The sequence below is a fragment of the Grus americana genome, chromosome Z (genome assembly GCF_028858705.1).
Source record: "Grus americana isolate bGruAme1 chromosome Z, bGruAme1.mat, whole genome shotgun sequence".
NCBI lineage: Eukaryota > Metazoa > Chordata > Aves > Gruiformes > Gruidae > Grus > Grus americana.
The window spans coordinates 31,053,214-31,073,687 of NC_072891.1; the positions used below are offsets into that span (position 1 = coordinate 31,053,214).

Here is a 20,474-nt window from a genome sequence, read left to right on the forward strand (position 1 = left end):
GTAGTGACAGGACAAGGGGTAATGGGTTTAAGCTGAAGGAGGGTTGATTTCAAGATTAGATGTTAGGAAGAAATTCTTTACTGTGAGAGTGATGAGGCACTGGAACAGGTTGCCCAGAGAGGCTGTGGCAGCCCCATCCCTGGAAGTGTTCAAGGCCAGGTTGGGTGGGGCTTTGGGCAACGTGGTCTGGTGGAGGGTGTCCCTGCCCATGGCAGGGGGGTTGGAACTAGGTGATCTTTGAGGTCCCTTCCAACCCAAACCATTCTATGATTCTATGCATAGAAAGGTGCAGCAGTTGTAGTTATTGTTTAAAGAAAGTAGTAATGTAATTACATTCCCGTGTTTAATAAAATAAGTATTTTTTCCAAAGAAATGAGCAGAGGCAGAGGAAGAGGAAGGAGAGTAACATTGTCTCCTTTTGTTACTTCTTTAGCCTCTTTTCTGCACATTATTGTGCATTTCCTGCTTCCCTGAACATGCTTTTCCATCCTCAAGTTATTTTCTGCAATACACAATCTTAGAAATATAGAAAGAATAATCTAGGTTTGATGTGACCTCTGGAAGTCACTTTGGCTAATCCCTGACTTGGAGCAGCATCAGCTTTGAAGTTGGCTCAAACATCAAAGTAGGATCATGTTCCTTGGGAAGAGCTTCTCTACCTCTCTACGTCTTTTTTTTTTTACATTTACCTACCTTTTGCCATTTTTGCTGTGTTACTGGCTTTGGGAAGAAATATGGTTTAGAAAGCTGCTTTATTTTCTGCAGGTACTTATTTGTTGATGGTAATCCAAAAGTGATTCAAAAGAGCGATATTATTTGGATCAGAGACTTCTGATACTAACACTGTCAGCATTCTTTGGTCATTGCTAGTAGCATATTTTGCTTAATTCATTTTCACATACTGTCTTGTCTGTCTGTTTTCTTCTCACTTGTAAATCCTAAACCATGTGTCTTAAATATGCATTAGACTTCCCTACTGTAATAATTTTGGCTGGGATTGAGTTAATTTTCTTCCTAGTAGCTAGTATGGGGCTATGTTTTGGCTTTGTGCTGAAAACAGTGTTCATAATGCAGAGATGTTTGCGTTACCGCTGAGCAGTGCTTACACAGAGCCAAGGCCTTTGCTGCTTCTCACCCCACCCCACCAGCGAGGAGGCTGAGGGTGCACAAGGAGTTGGGAGTGGACACAGCTGGGACAGCTGACCCCAACTGACCAAAGGGATATCCCATACCATATGATGTCATGATTAGCATATAAAGCTGGGGGGAGAGGAAGAAAGTGGGGGGTATTTGGAATCATGGCATTTGTCTTCCCAAGTAACCATTACGCCTGATGGAGCCCTGCTTTCCTGGAGATGGCTGAACACCTGCCTGCCCATGGGAAGTGGGGAATGAACTCCCTGGTTTGCTTTGCCTGTGTATGCAGCTTTTGCTTTACCTGTTAAACTGTCTTTATCTCAGGCCACGAGTTTTCTCACTTTTATCTTTCCAATTCTTCCCCCCATCCCACTAGGGGAAGAGCAAGTGAGCGGCTGCGTGGGACTTAGTTGCTGTCTGGGGTTAAACCACGACAGTCCTTTTTGGACCATGGTCCCTGGTTGATGACATCTTGTCATCTTCAGACTGGCCCAAGTGCCATGGCATGAGCTATCTCCTGTGGGGCTGATGTGCCAGGCCATCGAACCCACACAATCTAGTAAACCCAGTTGTCCCTTTCCTCCACCTGGCCAGGGGCAGGGCTCCTTTATTCCTGGTCTGAGTATTCATTACTTGATTTTTGTAACTGTAAAAGCCAAAACCAGTCTTTACATGTACAGCAAAAAAGGGAGCATGGCAAATGCTAGGGCTGTGTTTCCTCCCCTGCGGCAGTCGGTTCCAGGTATACCAGATGCCCCTCCAAGTGAAAGCAAACTGTGGCCTTCACTCTGCTGCCAAAGGGATTGAGAAGAACATGATAGGGATATCAGTTGTGGCGTACCACTTGGCTGCCTTTGACTTCAGTTGATACTGGAGTTCTAGCATGTCCTGTACAGCAGCAATCAGTGGCAGTGTGACTTCATTGCGACTATGATAATTCACAGTTAGCCGCCAAATAAGGTCATTCTTATATAGGCTGTTATTCAAGTTTCTCTTCATATATCAATTGTAAGTTCTTATGTGAGCTGCTGGCATATGCACTTCTGGCAGTGTATGAGATGTGTACTACGTGACTACTTACAGTCCTTGGAAATAACAGAACCAGATGTTACTGACTGTTTAGTATGAACCTTCAGGTTTCCATGATTTTATTGTGTTTCTATATCTGAATCCTTTTGTCAGTTTCTGAAAAATCAGTCAATGGGATAGAAAAGACTTTCTTAACACAGTAAGAAAGCTCTCCTTAGCAAGGGAGCCTAATACAGATTGTCTTTCCCTCCTATGTTCTAAACAACATGGGTATATGTTGTGAACAATAACATTGTGAACAGCCAATTTGTTGTTCAATACTTCAGTTAACCTTTCTAAAGATTATGGTTTCATTCACGGAGAATGGGACCAGTCTTACGTTGCTACTTAGAATTTTTAAAGACTGTATATTATGAAACACATTTTCCCATATACCATTGTATTCCAGATCATAGAATCACAGAATCATAGAATGGTTTGGGTTGGAAGGGACCTCAAAGATCATCTAGTTCCAACCCCCCTGCCATGGGCAGGGACACCCTCCACCAGACCACGTTGCCCAAAGCCCCACCCAACCTGGCCTTGAACACTTCCAGGGATGGGGCTGCCACAGCCTCTCTGGGCAACCTGTTCCAGTGCCTCATCACTCTCACAGTAAAGAATTTCTTCCTAACATCTAATCTTGAAATCAACCCTCCTTCAGCTTAAACCCATTACCCCTTGTCCTGTCACTACACTCCCTGATAAACAGTCCCTCACCAGCTTTCCTGTAGGCTCCCTTCAGGTACTGGAAGGCCACAATTAGATCTCCCCGGAGCCTTCTCTTCTCCAGGCTGAACAACCCCAACTCTCTCAGCCTGTCCTCATAGGAGAGGTGCTCCAGCCCTCTGACCATCTTCGTGGCCCTCCTCTGGACTCTCTCCAAGAGCTCGATGTCTCTCTTGTACTGGAGACCCCTGAGCTGCATGCAGTACTCCAGGTGGGGTCTCAGGAGAGCGCAGTAGAGGGGCAGGATCTCCTCCCTTGACCTGCTGGTCACACCTCTTTTGATGCAGCCCAGGACACGGTTGGCTTTCTGGGCTACAAGCACACACTGCTGGCTCATGTTGAGCTTCTCATCAATCAATACCCCCAAGTCCTTCTCCTCAGGGCTGCTCTGAATCCATTCCTCGCCCAGCCTGTCATTGTGCTTGGGATTGCCCCGACCCACGTGCAGGACCTTGCACTTGGCCTTGTTGAACTTCATGCGATTCACATGGGCCCACCTCTCAAGCCTGTCAAGATCCCTCTGGATGGCACCCTTTCCCTCCAGCGTGTCAACTACACCACTCAGCTTGGTGTCGTTGGCAAACTTGCTGAGGGTGCACTCGATCCTGCTGTCCATGTCACCGACAAAGATGTCAAACAGTGCAGGTCCCGGTACCGACCCCTGAGGAATACCACTCGTCACTGTTCTCCACTTGGACACTGAGCTGCTGACCACAACTCTTTGAGTGCGACCATCCAGCCAATTCCTTATCCACTGAGTGGTCCATACATCGAATCCATGTCTCTCCAATTTAGACACAACAATGTCGTGTGGGACAGTGTCAAATGCCTTGCAGGTAGATGATGTCAGTTGCCCTTCCCTTATCCACCAATGCTGTAACCCCATCATAGAAGGCCACCAAATTTTTCAGGCATGATTTGCCCTTAGTGAAGTCGTGTTGGCTGTCACCAATCACCTCCTTATTTTCCATGGGCCTGAGCATAGTTTCTAGGAGGATCTGCTCCATGATCGTGCCAGGCACGGAGGTGAGACTGACCGGCCTGTAGTTCCCTGGGTCTTCCTTTTTTCCCTTCTTAAAAATGGGGGTTATGTTTCCCCTCTTCCAGTCAGCGGGAACTTCGCCAGACTGCCAGGACTTCTCAAATACGATGGAGAGTGGCCTGGCCACTTCATCCGCCAGTTCCCTCAAGACCCGCGGATGCAACTCATCAGGTCCCATGGACTTGTGCACCTGCAGGTTCCTTAGATATTCTCGAACCTGATCTTCTCCTACAGTGGGCGGTTCTGCACTGTCCCAGTCCCTGCCTTCTGTGACCTGGGCAGTGTGGCTCAAGCATTTGCCAGTGAAGACTGAGGTAAAGAAGTTGCTGAGTACCTCAGCCTTCTCCATATCCTGGGTAACCAGGTCACCTGTTTCATTCCGGAGGGGACCCACATTTTCCCTCATCCTCCTTTTATCTCTAACATACCTATAGAAGCTTTTCTTGTTGTCCTTAACATCCCTGGCCAGACTAATTTCTATCACAGCTTTGGCTTTCCTAACCTGATCCCTGGCTGCTCAGTTTCTCTGTATTTCTCCCAGGCTGCCTGCCCTTGCTTCCACCTTCTGCAGGCTTCCTTTTTTTGTTTGAATTTGCCCAGGAGCTCCTTGTTCACCCATGGGGGCCTCTTGGTGGTTTTGCTTGACTTCCTCTTTGTTGGGATGCATCACTCCTGAGCTTGAAGGAGGTGATGCTTGAATATTAGCCAGCTGCCCCTAGGATTGCAGCAAGGAAGACAGAAGGCTCTTCCTTCTGTCCTGACGTCAGAAGTTACACAGCACATCCTATGGGCAGAACTTACCCATAAACTGAAAGGTATTTTTTCAAACAACACTATGCTGTATATGTTATTTCAAGTCCAATTAAAACAACTGCAAGAATTCTATTTACACCAAAATTCTGCCTTAATAAAAACCAACAGTGTGAATTCAGCTTTTCATGCAAAAAACCTATTTTGACAATAAAAGAGTTTTGACTGAATAATTTCTTTCCAACTTAAAATACACTACTTCGTAAAATCTAACTGAAAATGCATCTTTAACTTCAAATCATTCAAATTCCGATCATTTGCCAACTTACATAGCTCCATTAGTGTAGACTGTGTCACTTCCTTCCACATACTGAACCTGGGCTGGATAGACATGCTGTACCTGTTGCACAGTCTGCACTTGCTGTACCTGGAAACAAGAACACCAGAAATTTGGGATATTGTAAAGGACCGATGCTTCAGTGCACCTAATGGCTTCTAAACAATATGGGATATATCTGTTCTCATAATTACTGAAGGTATGTCATAGCTACAGTAAAGAATGTTACTGTTCTTACACAATATTTGTGCTAGAAGTCTGGTAAATGGAGCCCTAACATACTTTCAGTGCCAAAGACAGAACCAACTGGAAAGCGTAATAAGGATGAAATGAAGTGTAAGTATGCTTTGCACCCAAGCTGAAGAATTACATTCACTATGGAAGAAAGTATCATTTGGCCACATGTAGGCCTTTCCTTATTCCATTTCAGTCCTGAATAGTACAAGCCTTAAAATCACAGCTCAAATGTGTGGCTCTAAGTTTAGAAATAAAGGTTCACATTAAGATGGTTTAGCTCTTGTTTAACTGGAGTTAAACTACAGTGATACAAGCTTACCCAGTAATACTTCAACCTAATGTACAATTATGGATCAAAACTCCCCATCTGAGTAACCCCTTTCCCAGAGTATTATCAGCTGTAACAAACTCCCAACAAAAATTGTTTTTATGTCAATGACATTAACAATGAAAGGCAGTAAGGCATGGATTATCTTCACATATATTGCTGAGATGGCATGCCTGTACTGTAAAAGCACACATCGTCACAAATCAATTCCTTTGATTCATATACTAAGTAGTGAAGCCCCAGGTTATGCAAATTTCCTCTCCAGTCTTAATTTTTTGTCTTCTGCCACAGTAAAGATTAAGAATTCCATACTTTACACCTGCCAACATTTAAAGAAGCCATATTTTTGTTCAAGAGCAGACCAGAATGTAAAAGATGCAAAAAGACTTAGAAGTTTCACAGATTGGCATAATTTTAACCCAAGAAACTGAACCAAGAAAATGACAATGCACATATTTAGTAAATAGATGTAACATAAACCGCATTTTAAGTCACCATTATTTTTCTCAGATACTTTGTTATGAGGCAATTTCAGCCTGATCCAGTTGGTCCTATGGACTGCAAACATCATAATCCCAGATGAATCTGGATTTCATGCATTTGATGGATCATCTCCAAGAGCTCTTTGAGAATACTCTAGTTTAATCATAGAATCACAGAATGGTTTGGGTTGGAAGGGACCTCAAAGATCATCTAGTTCCAACCCCCCCCTGCCATGGTCAGGAACACCCTCCACTACACCACATTGCCCAAAGCCCCGTCCAACCTGGCCTTGAACACTTCCAGGGATGGGGCATCCACAACCTCTCTGGGCAACCTGTGCCAGTGCCTCACCACCTTCACAGTAAAAAATTTCTTTCTAACATCTAATCTAAATCTACCCTCTTGTAGTTTAAAGCCATTACCCCTTGTCCTATCACTCCATGCCCTTGTAAACAGTCCCTCTCCAGCTTTCTGCAGGCCCCCTTTAGGTACTGGAAGGCTGCTATAAGGTCTCCCTGGAGCCTTCTCTTTTCTAAGCCAAACAACCTTCAACTCTGCTGTATTTTAAAAAGTTCTGCAAATAAGCACATTTTTCGTAGTCTTTTATAGTATTTACTCAGGCTCTGAAAGGAAAAACTAGATTTTCAGAGAAACTTTCCCTTAGGTTGAAAGTAAAACCTGAATTCTGAAAAAAACAGAACACACACAGTTTTGAATGCAGCTATACCAGCATGATAGAAAATCAGATGCTTCTGTCCATTAACAGCAATGAGACACATCATGATGGTTAAAATATCTATTAAAACCGAAAGTTTTCTGATTTCCCACAGGAATCGTTGCATAAATTGACAAATATACATGGAATACAATTTTTGATCTTCAAAAAACATAAAGATGTTTTCTAATTATTAAGGTAAGGTACAGCTATGTACATTGCTTCTCCTAATAATATTTAGTTATTTAACAGAAATATTCATTTCTCAAAATCAACACAAAACCCTCTTATCCAAATTATGCACATTACTAGGCTTTAGAACAATTTTTTGAAATAAAAAACATGAATAGCTGTATTGTGCAAACGTCTTTTCAAAGAATTAAACTACTACTATTTCCATGATCTTTGACTTCATAAATTAATTCAAACCATAATTTCATGGAATGGGCTTGATTCAAAACCACTGTAAGAAAGTTATGCCTCTAAGCTTGTTATTAATTAGCACCTCTCAATATTCTAATTTGCCAATCTATTACAAAACCATCTACTTATGCAATAATTGGCCAAAATGTAGATGTCCTTTACTGTGAAACATATATACAACATATAATGACAGTTTGACTCTAAAAACATTTGTGCCTCTTGGCTGACTCAAGTTCTACGACCTTTAATCAACGGGAGAAGGAGGGTCATTGTTGATCAGTCTATTACAGAGCACCAACCTGATCTACCTAACCAATACAGTGAGAAAGCATCTTGAAAGCTGGCTTTGTTCTTTAACCCAGTAATTTGTCACCTGCCATGTAATGGTTATGCTTCGTTTTCTGTCCCAGTAGTACAGCTGGGGAAACACTGTGGAAATGATGCTGCTGTCAGTATGAATTCCATGTTCTTGTCCAACCTCTCCCAAATGCACTTCACTCCCTGTTCATACACACTGGATATGGCTTACTCCTTACTAAAAAAAACCACACTATTTTTCTATTGATAAAGGAAATGTGATTTTCTCCTTGCAACCTGTATACTGGTAAAATAGAACTCTACATTATGTACAAACACAACATAAAAAACTTCCTATCAGTAGATGCAGGTCGTTCCCATTCTATACAAGAATATTATATTCTCCCATTATTCTCGGACACAAGTTGCTGCCATTTCAAAAACAACAGATTCAGCACAGTGGAAGACCTTTACCATAGAACTGAGAGGATAGTGCAGGGCCAAAGTAGTACAGAGTGTATCAAAGTTCGATGTCTATTGGACAGGAAGCTGAAAAATTCCAAAATATGTTTATTTTCTGATTTGGAACAACAGCAACAAATTAATTAACCATAAACCAAAATATCAAAAAATGTTACTATTGAAATTTTCATTAATTTCAAATTTTCACCAATTTTTCTATAAATTCTTTATTAGCCTGATATGCAGTACTAGTAGAAATGTCATGACTGTTTATACAAATAAAGTAACTTGTTTTTTAAATCAACATTTAAGAATGGATACACTACAGTGCTATTAAAACATCTTATCTGCTTTTGTAGATCAAAATATTTTTCCTTTAAATTTGAACAATGAAGTTCAATACAAAAGGGTCACTGAATTAGGTTATTTTTTTTTCCAATACAGTAATAAAAAGACATCTTATAAAAAGGGTTATTTTGCTTCAGCTTCTCTGAAACTCAGTACTGATATCGTTAAATAGATTATGGTGCCCATATTGTGCCATGCTGAAAATTTTTGTTATATTTCCAATGCTAATTTTATTTCCTATTATATTTCATTTTGGGAAAAATGTTTTTATGAGAATTAAATCTGGTGACTCTAGATTTTCTTTCCAATCTTCAATGACAGGAAGAAATTTTATATTTATACATATACACACTCTCTATGAGCACAAAATTATTTGCAAAGAAGTTGGTTATGAGGAAATAAAACACCACCAGGAAAAAAATTCCACAATTTTTGTGGAAATTGTAAAAAAAAAAAGTATATTTCTTTCTTCTCTTCTGTTTTAGTTATCATTTTCCTTGCACACTTTATTAAGCTGTTAAAGGAATTATATCAGCTATGTTCTTTAGGTTTTGGGGCAGAGCAGAAATTTGAGATCACAGACAGAATATTCAGCAGAGATCTAAACCTAAATGGTCTTCTTGTATTAAAAAATACAACAAGAATTAAATTATTTGGGCTGAAAATAGAAAATACAATGAAATATTTATTAAAAAGTGACAGTATGCAAGTTCAAGAATCATATGTTCTGGGTCGGAATGGTGACCTAGTCATGGTAATTGGTGTTACTGTCTGGCTGGAAAACAGAAAATTATCTGACTTGTATAGGAAATAATGAGTTAAGTAGGATCAGAGAAGATCTTTCATTCCTCTTGCTTCAGTGATTCCAGTCTGAAATAAATAACTGGAACAGGATTAGAAGTAAGCAGCTGAAATGTTCCAGGAAAACAAGAGGTGAATGAAAACTTATTTCAATACACATGTGTAATTATAATTACTAATTGAAGGAAAAAAATAAGGAAAATAGATTATATTCTTAATTATACTACCTCAGAGGAACAAATGAGGGACTAAGTTATATTGAATCTATGAGAGTTTATCAATAAAGTGCATAAAAGCATACTAAAATGCAGAAATTACACTGAAGCATACAGATTTTTTTTTTAAAAAAAAAAGTATAGGAGAGAATGTTGATTTCCAGTAAAATGTGTTCATGTTCAAAGTTCTACTAAGCAAAGAGTAAAACAATAGGGAAAAATATATAAGGATCTTTAAGCTCCATTTTAAAAAAGAACATACAATTATCTACAGTGCCTATGCAAACGAGTTGGATGTGCATCGTTTTCTGTTCCCAGAGATAAAAATAATTTTTGTACCTTCATTAGTCTGGATTACTTTTGGCAAGCAACATATAAATAGCACATGCTGTAATATTCAAAGCACATTCATATTTATAAAATGGCTAATGTCAGTTCAAGATTATGTTTTTCATATGCTAAACATGTTTTTGCATTAAGAGCAATTTTGATTAGCAGAAGCCTGCATCTTCAGTTAATGATACTATACTTTGTGAATGCAATGGCTATAGTGTATGGTGAATATGAAAAAATGCTTTGCTCAACTTTTGATGCATGGATATACTTTTACAAAATAGATTTTCTATCTTTATTATTTTTTCTCTAATCCTTCCATATTGCATGGCATAAACAACAAAGTGAGGTTAATTTTGACTCCTTAGAAACTTACTGCACTGTGCTAAAGAGTGCCCATTGAAAAAGCAATGATACATTAGTGAAAAATCCCTGTATCTGAGGAAACAAAAGACAGAAAATTCCTCTGGCTATTAAAATGGAATTTAATTACACTCTCACCTTTTTCGTCTTAACTCTTCTTGCTTTTTGCTTACATGTGGACAAGTTTGTCCCCTTACCATTCCCTTCTATACCATCTCAACAGTGACAGCTGCTGAGCTGTGTGAAACCAGCTGCCACCAGTGCCACTTTCACCAGAGGGGAAGCCCAGGTTTTCATTAATGGTATCTTTTTTCTTCCCCCCCTACTTTTGGAGCATCACAGCAGACTTTTATAAGCTCCATATTTATACTAGCTATATGCAAATCAGGGATTTGTTTTAGCTGAAAATATCAAAAGTTACTCTTTCGTTGTTTGCTCAAAAGACAGGATGCTTCAGTACAAACACAGCTGTAGGAAAAAGGCATTTAGTCCACCCTTCCACTTACTCAGCTTAATAAAACACTGATGCCATGAAAACAATTCCAAATTAATGCATGCATGAGATGTCATTTAAGTATGGTGTATATATAGGAATGGAAACATGGGAAACAAAAACCACACTAGGAAAAATGAAATACTATATATTGCTTTAATATTAATTAAAACCAAATTCATCTAAAATGGCATCATTCACTAAAAATTACCCATAAATTACTGTAAACATGATAATACAGAAGTTTCAGCTTACACCAAATTGTTGCAAATACACAGACACTTACGTCATGGTATCTTTGAATTTAACAAAATTCAAGAAGTGACCTATTGTTTTGGTAAATTATATTCACAATAGAATATAATCTAAATGTGAATATTCACACATATTTTGGATGCAGCTGACATTATTAAGTACGTGTCTTATAAACCATAGAAAAAAATGAAAGCATATCTTATATACTATGCACGTAAAACCTTCCCTCCAACTTTCAACACTGGTAACTTTGAATGTGCAGAAATAATAAGCCCTCCCCCTCCCACCAAAAGCATGACTTTATGAAATTAGCACTCTTTCTCCTGATTTTCTTTAGGCAAATTGGCCTATTCCTATCAAATGTAAATAAAGCTGATATTAACTTTAGACAAATGTGACCTATAGACAGATAATTCCTCAGGGCTGATCACACCTACGATTTCCTCAACACAGTGATTATTTCAATGTTTGATACTCCCTTTTTTTTTTTAAACCCTGCAATTGAAATTACCTATTCCACCTACGTTCTTCATCACATTTCCTGCTGGCATACCACATTCACATCTTCACTCCTTTACTCCTCACCATACATCCACTTCCGTAATCTATCCCCTCTTTCTCCACAAATCTCCCACATATACTGTGTTTTAATCACTGCAATACTGTCTGCATTGGATTTCCCAACATTCTTGTTACATCTTCTATCCCTGCAAAACTTTGAAGAAACTCCTCTTCCTTGTCTGGGTTGATCCCTTAGCTTTCCTTTCTGAAATATTAGCCTGATTCCTACGGTCAGTGTTCAGTCAACTGGAAAAATAAAATCTAATATCCCCACAGTGAAAAATAATCCAAAATAATGATGGGAGCATTCAAAGAAAGGGAATACTCAGAAGCAGCAGTACTAAAGGAGATGTATGTAAGGTTGATCAGGGACACTTTTACATACTCAGTGAAAAAAAAAAATCAGTTTCCTGTTCTCATTAAGGTATAATCAAGCAAGAAAAAAACCCCAACAATCTACTCCTGGGCTTCTGTGTTTTGACACGAGTACTACATTAATAAAGAACAACTGGAATAACTTCAGAAAAGATACAGAAAGCCAGTGACAGAGATCAATGCATTATTTCTGGGGGAAAATTAGGAGCCAATTCTATCCCACAAGTTTTCAGAAAGGTAGAAACTTTGCACAATCAAAGTTTATAAACACCAAAGCCCTGCTCGTTCTTCATTTGCTTGTGACAAAAATAGACCAGAAATGCATAGAAGATCCTATCCTTACAGTTCAATCAATCCAATGATTAGAACTACATAGTATAACGTATTCTATATGTTACTAACTGGTTACCAATCCTCAATCCCTCACACTGATCAGTACTTCACATGGATAAAACTCAGTATGTAATACTAGATCATAGTATATTAGACCCTATTTGCTTAAAACAAGCAACTGTGTAGCATCATCAAATTGCCATCTTTTATCTAAAAAGCTGAAATATAGGAATAACAAAGAACAAGTCACATAAACTACATCTATTAAACATCTGTCATGACAAAAATCAGACTAATTATCCAAATTGTATTTCATAAAGAAAGTCCTGCACTTCACATACCTTACAAAAGAGTTAATCACATAAAATCTACAAAGATTAGCTAAGGCCTCTATCCTAATCAACATTCAAGTAAAGAAAGCGAGCTATTTAACAGTCTGAACTCAGGAGAAAATATTTTAAACAATTCTTGATTCACTAGTGGTGAATTTTGAGCAAATACACAAACATTTAAATATAATTTTCTAAGTCCAAATTCAATGCTTTTCTGAATCAGTTTTTTTAACAACAAGCTTGCATCCTAAAAGACACATGAAGATACAAGCAGAAACTATAGTAAAGGAACTACCAGGCATTATAAATTATAGAGTCTTTACATCAGGAAGAAAATGTTAGTGAAATGTATGAGACTGTGGAACACATACATAAAAATGTACCACCTGGAATTTTAGAACTAAACATAACAAATGGTGAAGAATTTAATTTAGCGAAAAGTGCTCCACTGGCACAGAAACAAATTACGCTATTTAATAAACTATGTCCAGTTCTCATGTTATTGATTCTGAAACTGTGAAGTCAGTTTTTGATGAAAAACAACCTCAGATGTTACCCAGAGTACCCGTCACATGGACAGCTAATTTCTGTGTATTCCAGAAAAGTCTTGGACAGCTGTCATGGATTTCACATTCAGTCCCTGTTTTCTGCCTCCATACTTTTCCTTTTTTTCTCCCTATTCTCTTCAGCCACCACGCCTTCCAAACCTTGTGGGTGCTGCATAGGTGAGTGACTGACTGTCTCATGTAACAGAGGTGTGCACTGTGCTAGCTGCTACAGAAGTTTTCTTACTTCCCTGGCAAATGCACATCATGAATTACCTATTGTCATACCACAAATACTTTCATGACATTGTGCAAAGGTCTGCAGGGAGTCAATCCTAAAGATGCAAAAGACAGTGCTTTTCATTTTTATATTTGTATCACACTTACTTGGACATCCAAATGAAAGGAGAAATTATATTGCAAATAATATGAGAAACATACTCATTATTCATTATAAAAAATGAAAAACCATAAATATTCTGTAACATAAATTAAAATAAATTTGTGTGAGCTATTACATGAATTCCACAATAACCTACAGTTAGAATCACTTATGTGTACTACTGGTGCTTGTCAGATGCCCTAGTGAAGGAACAGATCCTGAAAACAGCTTGCCTTTCTCTGGCTATTTTAATTCCAGCAAAATAAAAGTGATAAAAGAAGAGCAAAAGAGTTCATTTAGCAGCCTTGTACAAAATCAAGTTCTTCACTACACTGTGAAGAACTATCCTTCCTTATTTTTATTTTTAATCTTCCCCAAACTAACAGCCACCTACCTGTTGCTGAACTGGTACTTGCTGTACTACCTGTGTGGGCACTGCTGCCTGGCCAGCCACAGATGTCTGTAAAGTCACAGTAGAACCTGTATCCGACCCAGTCTCTGACGTCTGCATCGTGAAGTCTGCATAAGATTCAGACATAAAATTAAAGGTTAGTGCATTTTTTTTCATTTTGTCACTTATCTCTATTTGCATCTTAAGATTAGCTAATACCAATCTAAGCCAAAAAGTTCTTCCCCTAACTAGCATATAAATTAGTACAAATGGGTTTTTATCTTACTTCTATCTTACTTATACTCAAAATATCTTTTATTTACATGTGCAGAAACATATATAACTTCTCTGAGCTTTGTCATTTTAGGAATAACTCAGAAAAATCAGCATCAAATCTCTCAGCTTGTAAAAAAATGGTCATCATTCAAAACTGGTTTTTCCTCTGGCTTGCTGAAATACACTACAAACTCTATACATTCAAATTCAAAGTCAAACTTCTAGCAGGCCACAGAATGAATGTCTGTAATCTGGAAAGCCAAATCTCAAAAGCATTTAATAAGTCACAGTGAAAAAGCAATTCAGATAAGCCTCTTCAGTAGAAAACATTAAAGCAGCCACTGAAGTTAAAAATCCAAGAAGAAACATTTCAACACTAAAACCATACAGAAATACCTATGTGGTACAAAAGTGCCTAACATCGTGGCCCTGACATTTCAAGGGAACAATGGAAATTTGGATAGAATACAGAAATGGTTAAAGAATCAAGGAAAATGCCTTACAAAGAAAACTTATCAGAAAGACAACCGAGGATGACTTATGCCTTCATAGGAAACATATACTGGGTACTACAGGATTCCTTAATTTTGCACAGCAGAAATTACAATACAATTGCCTGGCTGACAAACCAAAATTAATTCAAAATCAGGAATTAAGACTTTTTTTGTTGTTGTTAAATTTCTTTCAAGCAGTGGATGATTAACTGGTGAAAATAATAACCAGATGAGGCAGGTTCCTCTTCACCTGATACCTTCAAAGCTTCTGCAAAAAATTACAGTAAACAAATACAAATTACTAGTTTGTAAACCAATGCTCTGTGACCTAAAAATTTTACTGCCCTTAATCTCTATTAATCTATATTAGTTACAGAATATTTTGGCAACCTGAGGACGAATGTCACTGAAAATGAGTAGCATTATCATGCATAGTAAAAGATGTTTATAGGAAAAAAAAAGTACAAATACTTAGACTGCCCTATCCAGGTGATTTTTTAGTTTAACTGAACAGACTCGGACGGTTGACAAGGAAGAAATTAGGCTGTAATCCTCCCTCTCCGCCCCAGAAAATAACCACCTCACCACAAAAAAACCCCTACAATATTTCTGAGACAAAACCTTAATAAAAAAAATCTCTATTCAGAGGCATACCAATATGCAGTAGAAGGAATTCATTACTGTATCAAAAAAAAATCTCAGAGCTTCTCAGAAAATTCAATGTTCTCCTTGCTTGACAACGGAACCAGCTGCAACAACAGACCTTCATTTCAAGGCTGGGTTCCACAGCAGTTTAAGCTGATCTAAAGCTGGGTTTCTGCAGTCCCTCCCTCTCTGCCTCACTGTGCATTCAAATGTAGTCAGTGCAAAGCAGCAAACAGGTATATAAATTTGGGATGGGGGCAGGGGACAGGGACAGCACTTTGCCAACTAGGACCATCATTGTTTTAAAGTACATGGACCCATGCCTATGGTACCTGATAGATTTATCCGCTGCTTCTGAAATATTCAGAAAGACTGATAAATTGTTAATCAAACCTATCTGAGATTAATCAATAGACTCTCAGAGTTACCATGTTGACTGAATCCTCTACTTCTTTCCAGTACACCTGACAAAAATCAGGACACAAAATGAAAAGAAAAAAGGAGAACTTCACAGATGAGTATTGAAATGTTAAAAATCCCAACAGTGAAAATGGATGGCCACAGGATAAATATGGAGGAGTTGGAAGCCACTGTGGTGTGAGAAAGATATAACCTAGTTGCCATTAATGAAAGTTGGCTGGATGAATCCCATGACTAGAACGCAGCTAGCGATGGCTACAGGCTGTTCAGAAGGGACACGCGAGGAAGGAGGGGCAGAGGGGTTGCCCTCTATATGAAGAAATGGATAGATTGTGAAGAGCTGTCTCTGAGGAACAGCCATGAGCAGGTTGAAAGCTGACGAATAAGAATTAGAGACTGAGGCAACAAAGGGAACCTCATGGCTGATGTTTACTACAGGCCATCCGACCAAGGGGAGCCTATTTACAAAGCCTTCTTACTCCAGCTACAGGAGGCATCACGCCCATACACACTCATCTTGCTGGGTAACTTCAACCACCCAGATACCTGCTGGAGAATTAGCATGGCGAGCTGCAGGCAACCCAGGAGACTCCTGGAAGGATATTCTCTTAAGCCGGGTAATAGACAGCCCTACCAGAGGAGATGCATTACTGGACCTGATGGTCACTGACGCAAGTGAGCTAATCAGTGACATCAAGACCGGAGGCAGCCTGGGCTGCAGTGATCATGCATAGGTGGAGTTCGCAGTCCTGAGGGATACGGGCATGGCAAAGAGTAAAGTCAGGACCCTGAATTTCAGGAAAGCAAACTTCCAGCTGTCGAAGGAGTCAGTCAATAGGTACCCCTGGGAAACTACCCTCGGGGACAAGGGAGCAGAACAGAGGTGGCAGATCTTTAAGGACACTTTCTATAGACCGCAAGGGCTCTTGATCCCCAGGTGTAAGACATCTGGAAAGGAAGGCAAGAGACTGGCATGGATGAGTTGAGACCTGCTGGTCAAACTAAAGGGCAAGAAGGAAATGCACAGGCAGTGGAAGCCGGGACAGGTATCCTGGGAAGAGGATAGGGAAGCTGCCTGGTTGTGTAGGGATGGGGTCAGGAAGGCCAAGGCACAGCTGGAGCTGAACTTGGCAAGGGGCACAAGGATTAGTAAGAAGGGCTTCTACAGGCATGTCAGCCAGAACAGGAAGATCAAAGAAAGTGTACCCCTCCCTGATGAACACGACTGGCAAGCTGGTAACAACAGATAAGGAGAAGGCTGAGGTACTCAACAACTTTTTTGTCTCAGTCTTCACTGACATCCTCTATTCCCACACCTCTCGAGTGCATTTACCTCAAGGCAGGGGCTTGGGGAGCAAAGTCCCTCCCACTGTAAGAGAAGATCAGGTTTGAGACCCCCTGAGCAACCCAAACGTACAGAAGTCTATGGGACCTGACAAGATGTGTCTCAGGGTCCTGAGGGAACTGGCTGATGTTGTTGCCAAACCATTCTCCATGATATTTGAAAAGTCATGGCAGGCAGGTGAAGTCCCCAGTGACTGGAAAAGGGGAAACATTGCACCCATTTTTAGAAAGGGTAGAAAGGAGGACCCTGGGAACTACCGACCTGTCAGCCTCACCTCTGTGCCTGGGAAGATCATGGAACAGATCCTCCTAGAAGCTGTGTCAAGGCACATGGAGGACAGGGAGGTGATTTGAGACAGCCAGTACGGCTGCACCGAGGGCAAGTCCTGCCTGACCAAACTAGTGGCCTTCTGTGATGGAGTGACTACATCAGTGGACAAGGGAAGAGCTATGGATGTCATCTGTCTGGACTTCTGTAAGGCCTTTGACATGGTCCCCCACAACATCCTTCTCTCTAAACTGGAGAGATATGGATTTGATGGATGGACCATTTGGTGGATAAGGAATTGGCTGGATGGTCACATCCAGAGAGTAGTGATCAATGGCTCAATGTCCAGATGGAGACCAGTGATGAGTGGTGTCCCTCAAGGGGTCTGTACTGGGACCAGTAATGTTTAATATCCTCATCAACAACAGAAACAATGGGATAGAGCGCACACTCAGTAACTTTGCAGACAACACCAAGCTGAGTGGTGTGGTTGATGCACCTGAGAGAAGGGATGCCATCCAGAGGGACCTGGACAAGCTCGAGAAGTGGGCCCATGTGAAATTCATGAGGTTCAACAAGGCTGAGTGCAAGGCCTTGTGCATGGGTTGGGGTAACCTCTGGTATCAATACAAGCTGGGGAATGAATGGATTGAGAGCAGCCCTGAGGAGAAAAACTTGGGGATATCGGTGGATGAAAAACTGGACATGGCCCAGCAATGTGTGCTCGCAGTCCAGAAAGCCAAATGTATCCTGGGCTGCATGAAAAGAAGCAGTGATTCTGCCCCTCTACTCCGCTCTTGTGAGACCCCCCCTGGAGTACTGCATCCAGCTCTGGGGGATCCAGTACAAGAAAGACATTGAGCTGTTGGAAAGAGTCCAGAGGAGGGCCATGAAGACGATCAGAGGGCTGCATCACCTCTCCTATGAAGACAGGCTGAGAGAGTCGGGGTTGTTCAGCCTGGAGAAGAGAAGGCTCCAGGGAGACCTTATTGCGGCCTTCCAGTACCTAAACGGGGCTTATAAGAAAGATGGAGACAGACTTTTTAGTAGGGCTTGTAGTGATATGACAAGGTGTAATAGTTTTAAAATGAAGGAGGGTATATTTAGATTAGGTATAAGGAAGAAAATTTTATGATGAGGGTGGTGAAACACTGGCACAGCTTGCCCAGAGAGGTTGTAGATGCGCCGTCCCTGCCTGGAAACATTTAAGGTCATGCTGGACAGGGCTGTCAGCAACCTGATCTAGTTGAAGATGTCCCAGCTCATTGCAAGGGGGTTGAACTAGATGACCTTTAAAGGTTCCTTCCAACCCAAAGTATCTGTGATTCTGTGATTCTATGTTTACTGTAAAATAGTAAATTTCATACTTTTTATTGCCTACAGAAAATGCTGTATAAAATCCAGAATAAAGTTATTTAATGCTAAAGTCAGTGCCACACTTCCAATATCAGTCCACTGTAACTGAAAACTTAATTCCAATATTAACAAGAACATTCAACTTCCAGTAATAACATCCAGAAAGAAAATTTATTTTCTAATGTGCAATCATCTTAAAGCTTCTGCAGATAAAGTAACAAGACATTGTGCTATATAAGACATTGTATTGGGTTTGCCTGGCAAGGTTTTGGTAGTGGAGGGGGCTACAGGGGTGGTTTCTGCGAGAAGCTGCTAGAAGCTTCCCCTAGGGCTGACGGAGACAGTGCCAGCTGGCTCCACGATGGACCCTCCACTGGCCAAGGCCAAGCCTATCAGCAACAGCAGTAGCACCTCTCAGACAACATAGTTAAGGAAAACAACACCCAAACCAAGCAGCAGTTTTTGCAGCCAAAGAGAGGAGTGAGAGGATGTGAGAGAAACAACTCTGCAGACATCAAGGTCAGTGAAGAAGGAGGGGGAGGAGGTGCTCCAGGTGCCGGAGCAGAGATTCCCCTGCAGCCCCTGGAGAAGACCATGGGGAGGCAGGCTGTCCCCCTGCAGCCCATGCAGTTTAACAGTGGGGCAGATATCCACCTGCAGCCCATGGAGGACCCCACACCAGAGCAGGTGGATGCCTGAAGGAGGCTGTGACCCCGTGGGAAGACCACGCTGGAGCAAGCTCCTGGCAGGACCTGTGGCCCCATGGAGAGAGGAGCCCATGCAGGTTTGCTGGCAGGACTTGTGACCCCGTGGGGGACCCACGCTGGAGCAGTCTGTTCCTGAAGGACTGCACCCCATGGAAGAGACCATGATGGAGCACTTCATGAACAACTGCAGTCCATAGGAAGGACTCATGTTGGAGAAGTTGGTGGAGGACACTCTCCCGTGGGAGGGACCCCATGCTGGAGCAGGGGAAGAGTGTGAGGAGTACTCCCTCTGAGGAGGAAGGAGCGGCACAGATAACGTGTGATGAACTGACCACAACCCCCATTCCCCGACCCCCTGTTCCACTCAGGGGGAGGAGGGAGAGAAATTGGGACTGAAGTTGAGCCCAGGAAGAAGGGAGGGGTGGGGGGAAGGTTTTAAGACTTAGTTTTATTTATCATTACTCTACTATGATTTCATTGGTAATAAATTAGATTAATTTTTCTAAGTTGAGTCTGTTTTGCCTATGACAGTAATTGGTGAGTGATCTTTCCCTGTCCTTACCTTGACCCATGAGCCTTTCATTATATTTTCTCTCCCCCTGTCCAGCTGAGGAGGGGAGCGATAGAGCGGCTTTGGTGGGCACCTGGCCTCCAGCCAGGGTCAAACTACCACAGACATCCTTAAGTGCACTAGACCAAACTCATCCACAATGTAAATGTATGAGCTTAAACAAACTGAGTCAGAGATTTAGAAAACTATTTTTTGCGAACAGTGGCAAAAAGGGAACTCATGGTTTATATACATATGTCTAAACATATATATTGAAATAATAACCATAGTAGTGATTTTTATCCCTTTTGAAGAGAGTTGCAGCACAGCACAACAGGATAGCAAAGGGGTTTCCAAGGCATAACAAATGGCATGGACAATGGCAACATTCCTAATGGAATACTAATGAGTTGAGTATTTTAGTGTTATACTTAAACACTGTAAGTATTTTCTAGATTTGAGTAATTCATATTTTACTCAGTCCTTGTGCAGCAGGAAGTCACTCATAACAAAAAAGAACCTACGTTGTAAAAAGATCAACATTCTTAAAGGAGGAAATGCAATGAAACTGGCTTTTAAGGGAAATGATTAACTTCAAAATATATTTAACTAAATTGCAAATGATCTTTCACTTTTTTTAATTTTAATAAATAAATATTCCTCCTATTTAGAAAGCAAA

At 40.7% G+C, this 20,474-nt stretch overlaps 1 protein-coding gene across 3 annotated transcripts in view; it reads right to left on the minus strand.

The window, feature by feature from the left end:
* RFX3 (regulatory factor X3) overlaps nucleotides 1-20,474 on the minus strand; it is a 135,935-nt gene that overhangs the window by 52,656 nt on the left and 62,805 nt on the right. For all 3 annotated transcript variants that reach the window (XM_054808784.1, XM_054808783.1, XM_054808782.1), the window contains exons 2-3: nucleotides 13,739-13,863; nucleotides 5,056-5,153 (exon numbers count right to left, since the gene is read on the minus strand). In XM_054808784.1, coding sequence (XP_054664759.1) covers nucleotides 5,056-5,153; nucleotides 13,739-13,855 — 215 coding nt within the window. In that variant the 5' untranslated portion in view covers nucleotides 13,856-13,863. The remainder of the gene's footprint in view (nucleotides 1-5,055; nucleotides 5,154-13,738; nucleotides 13,864-20,474) is intronic.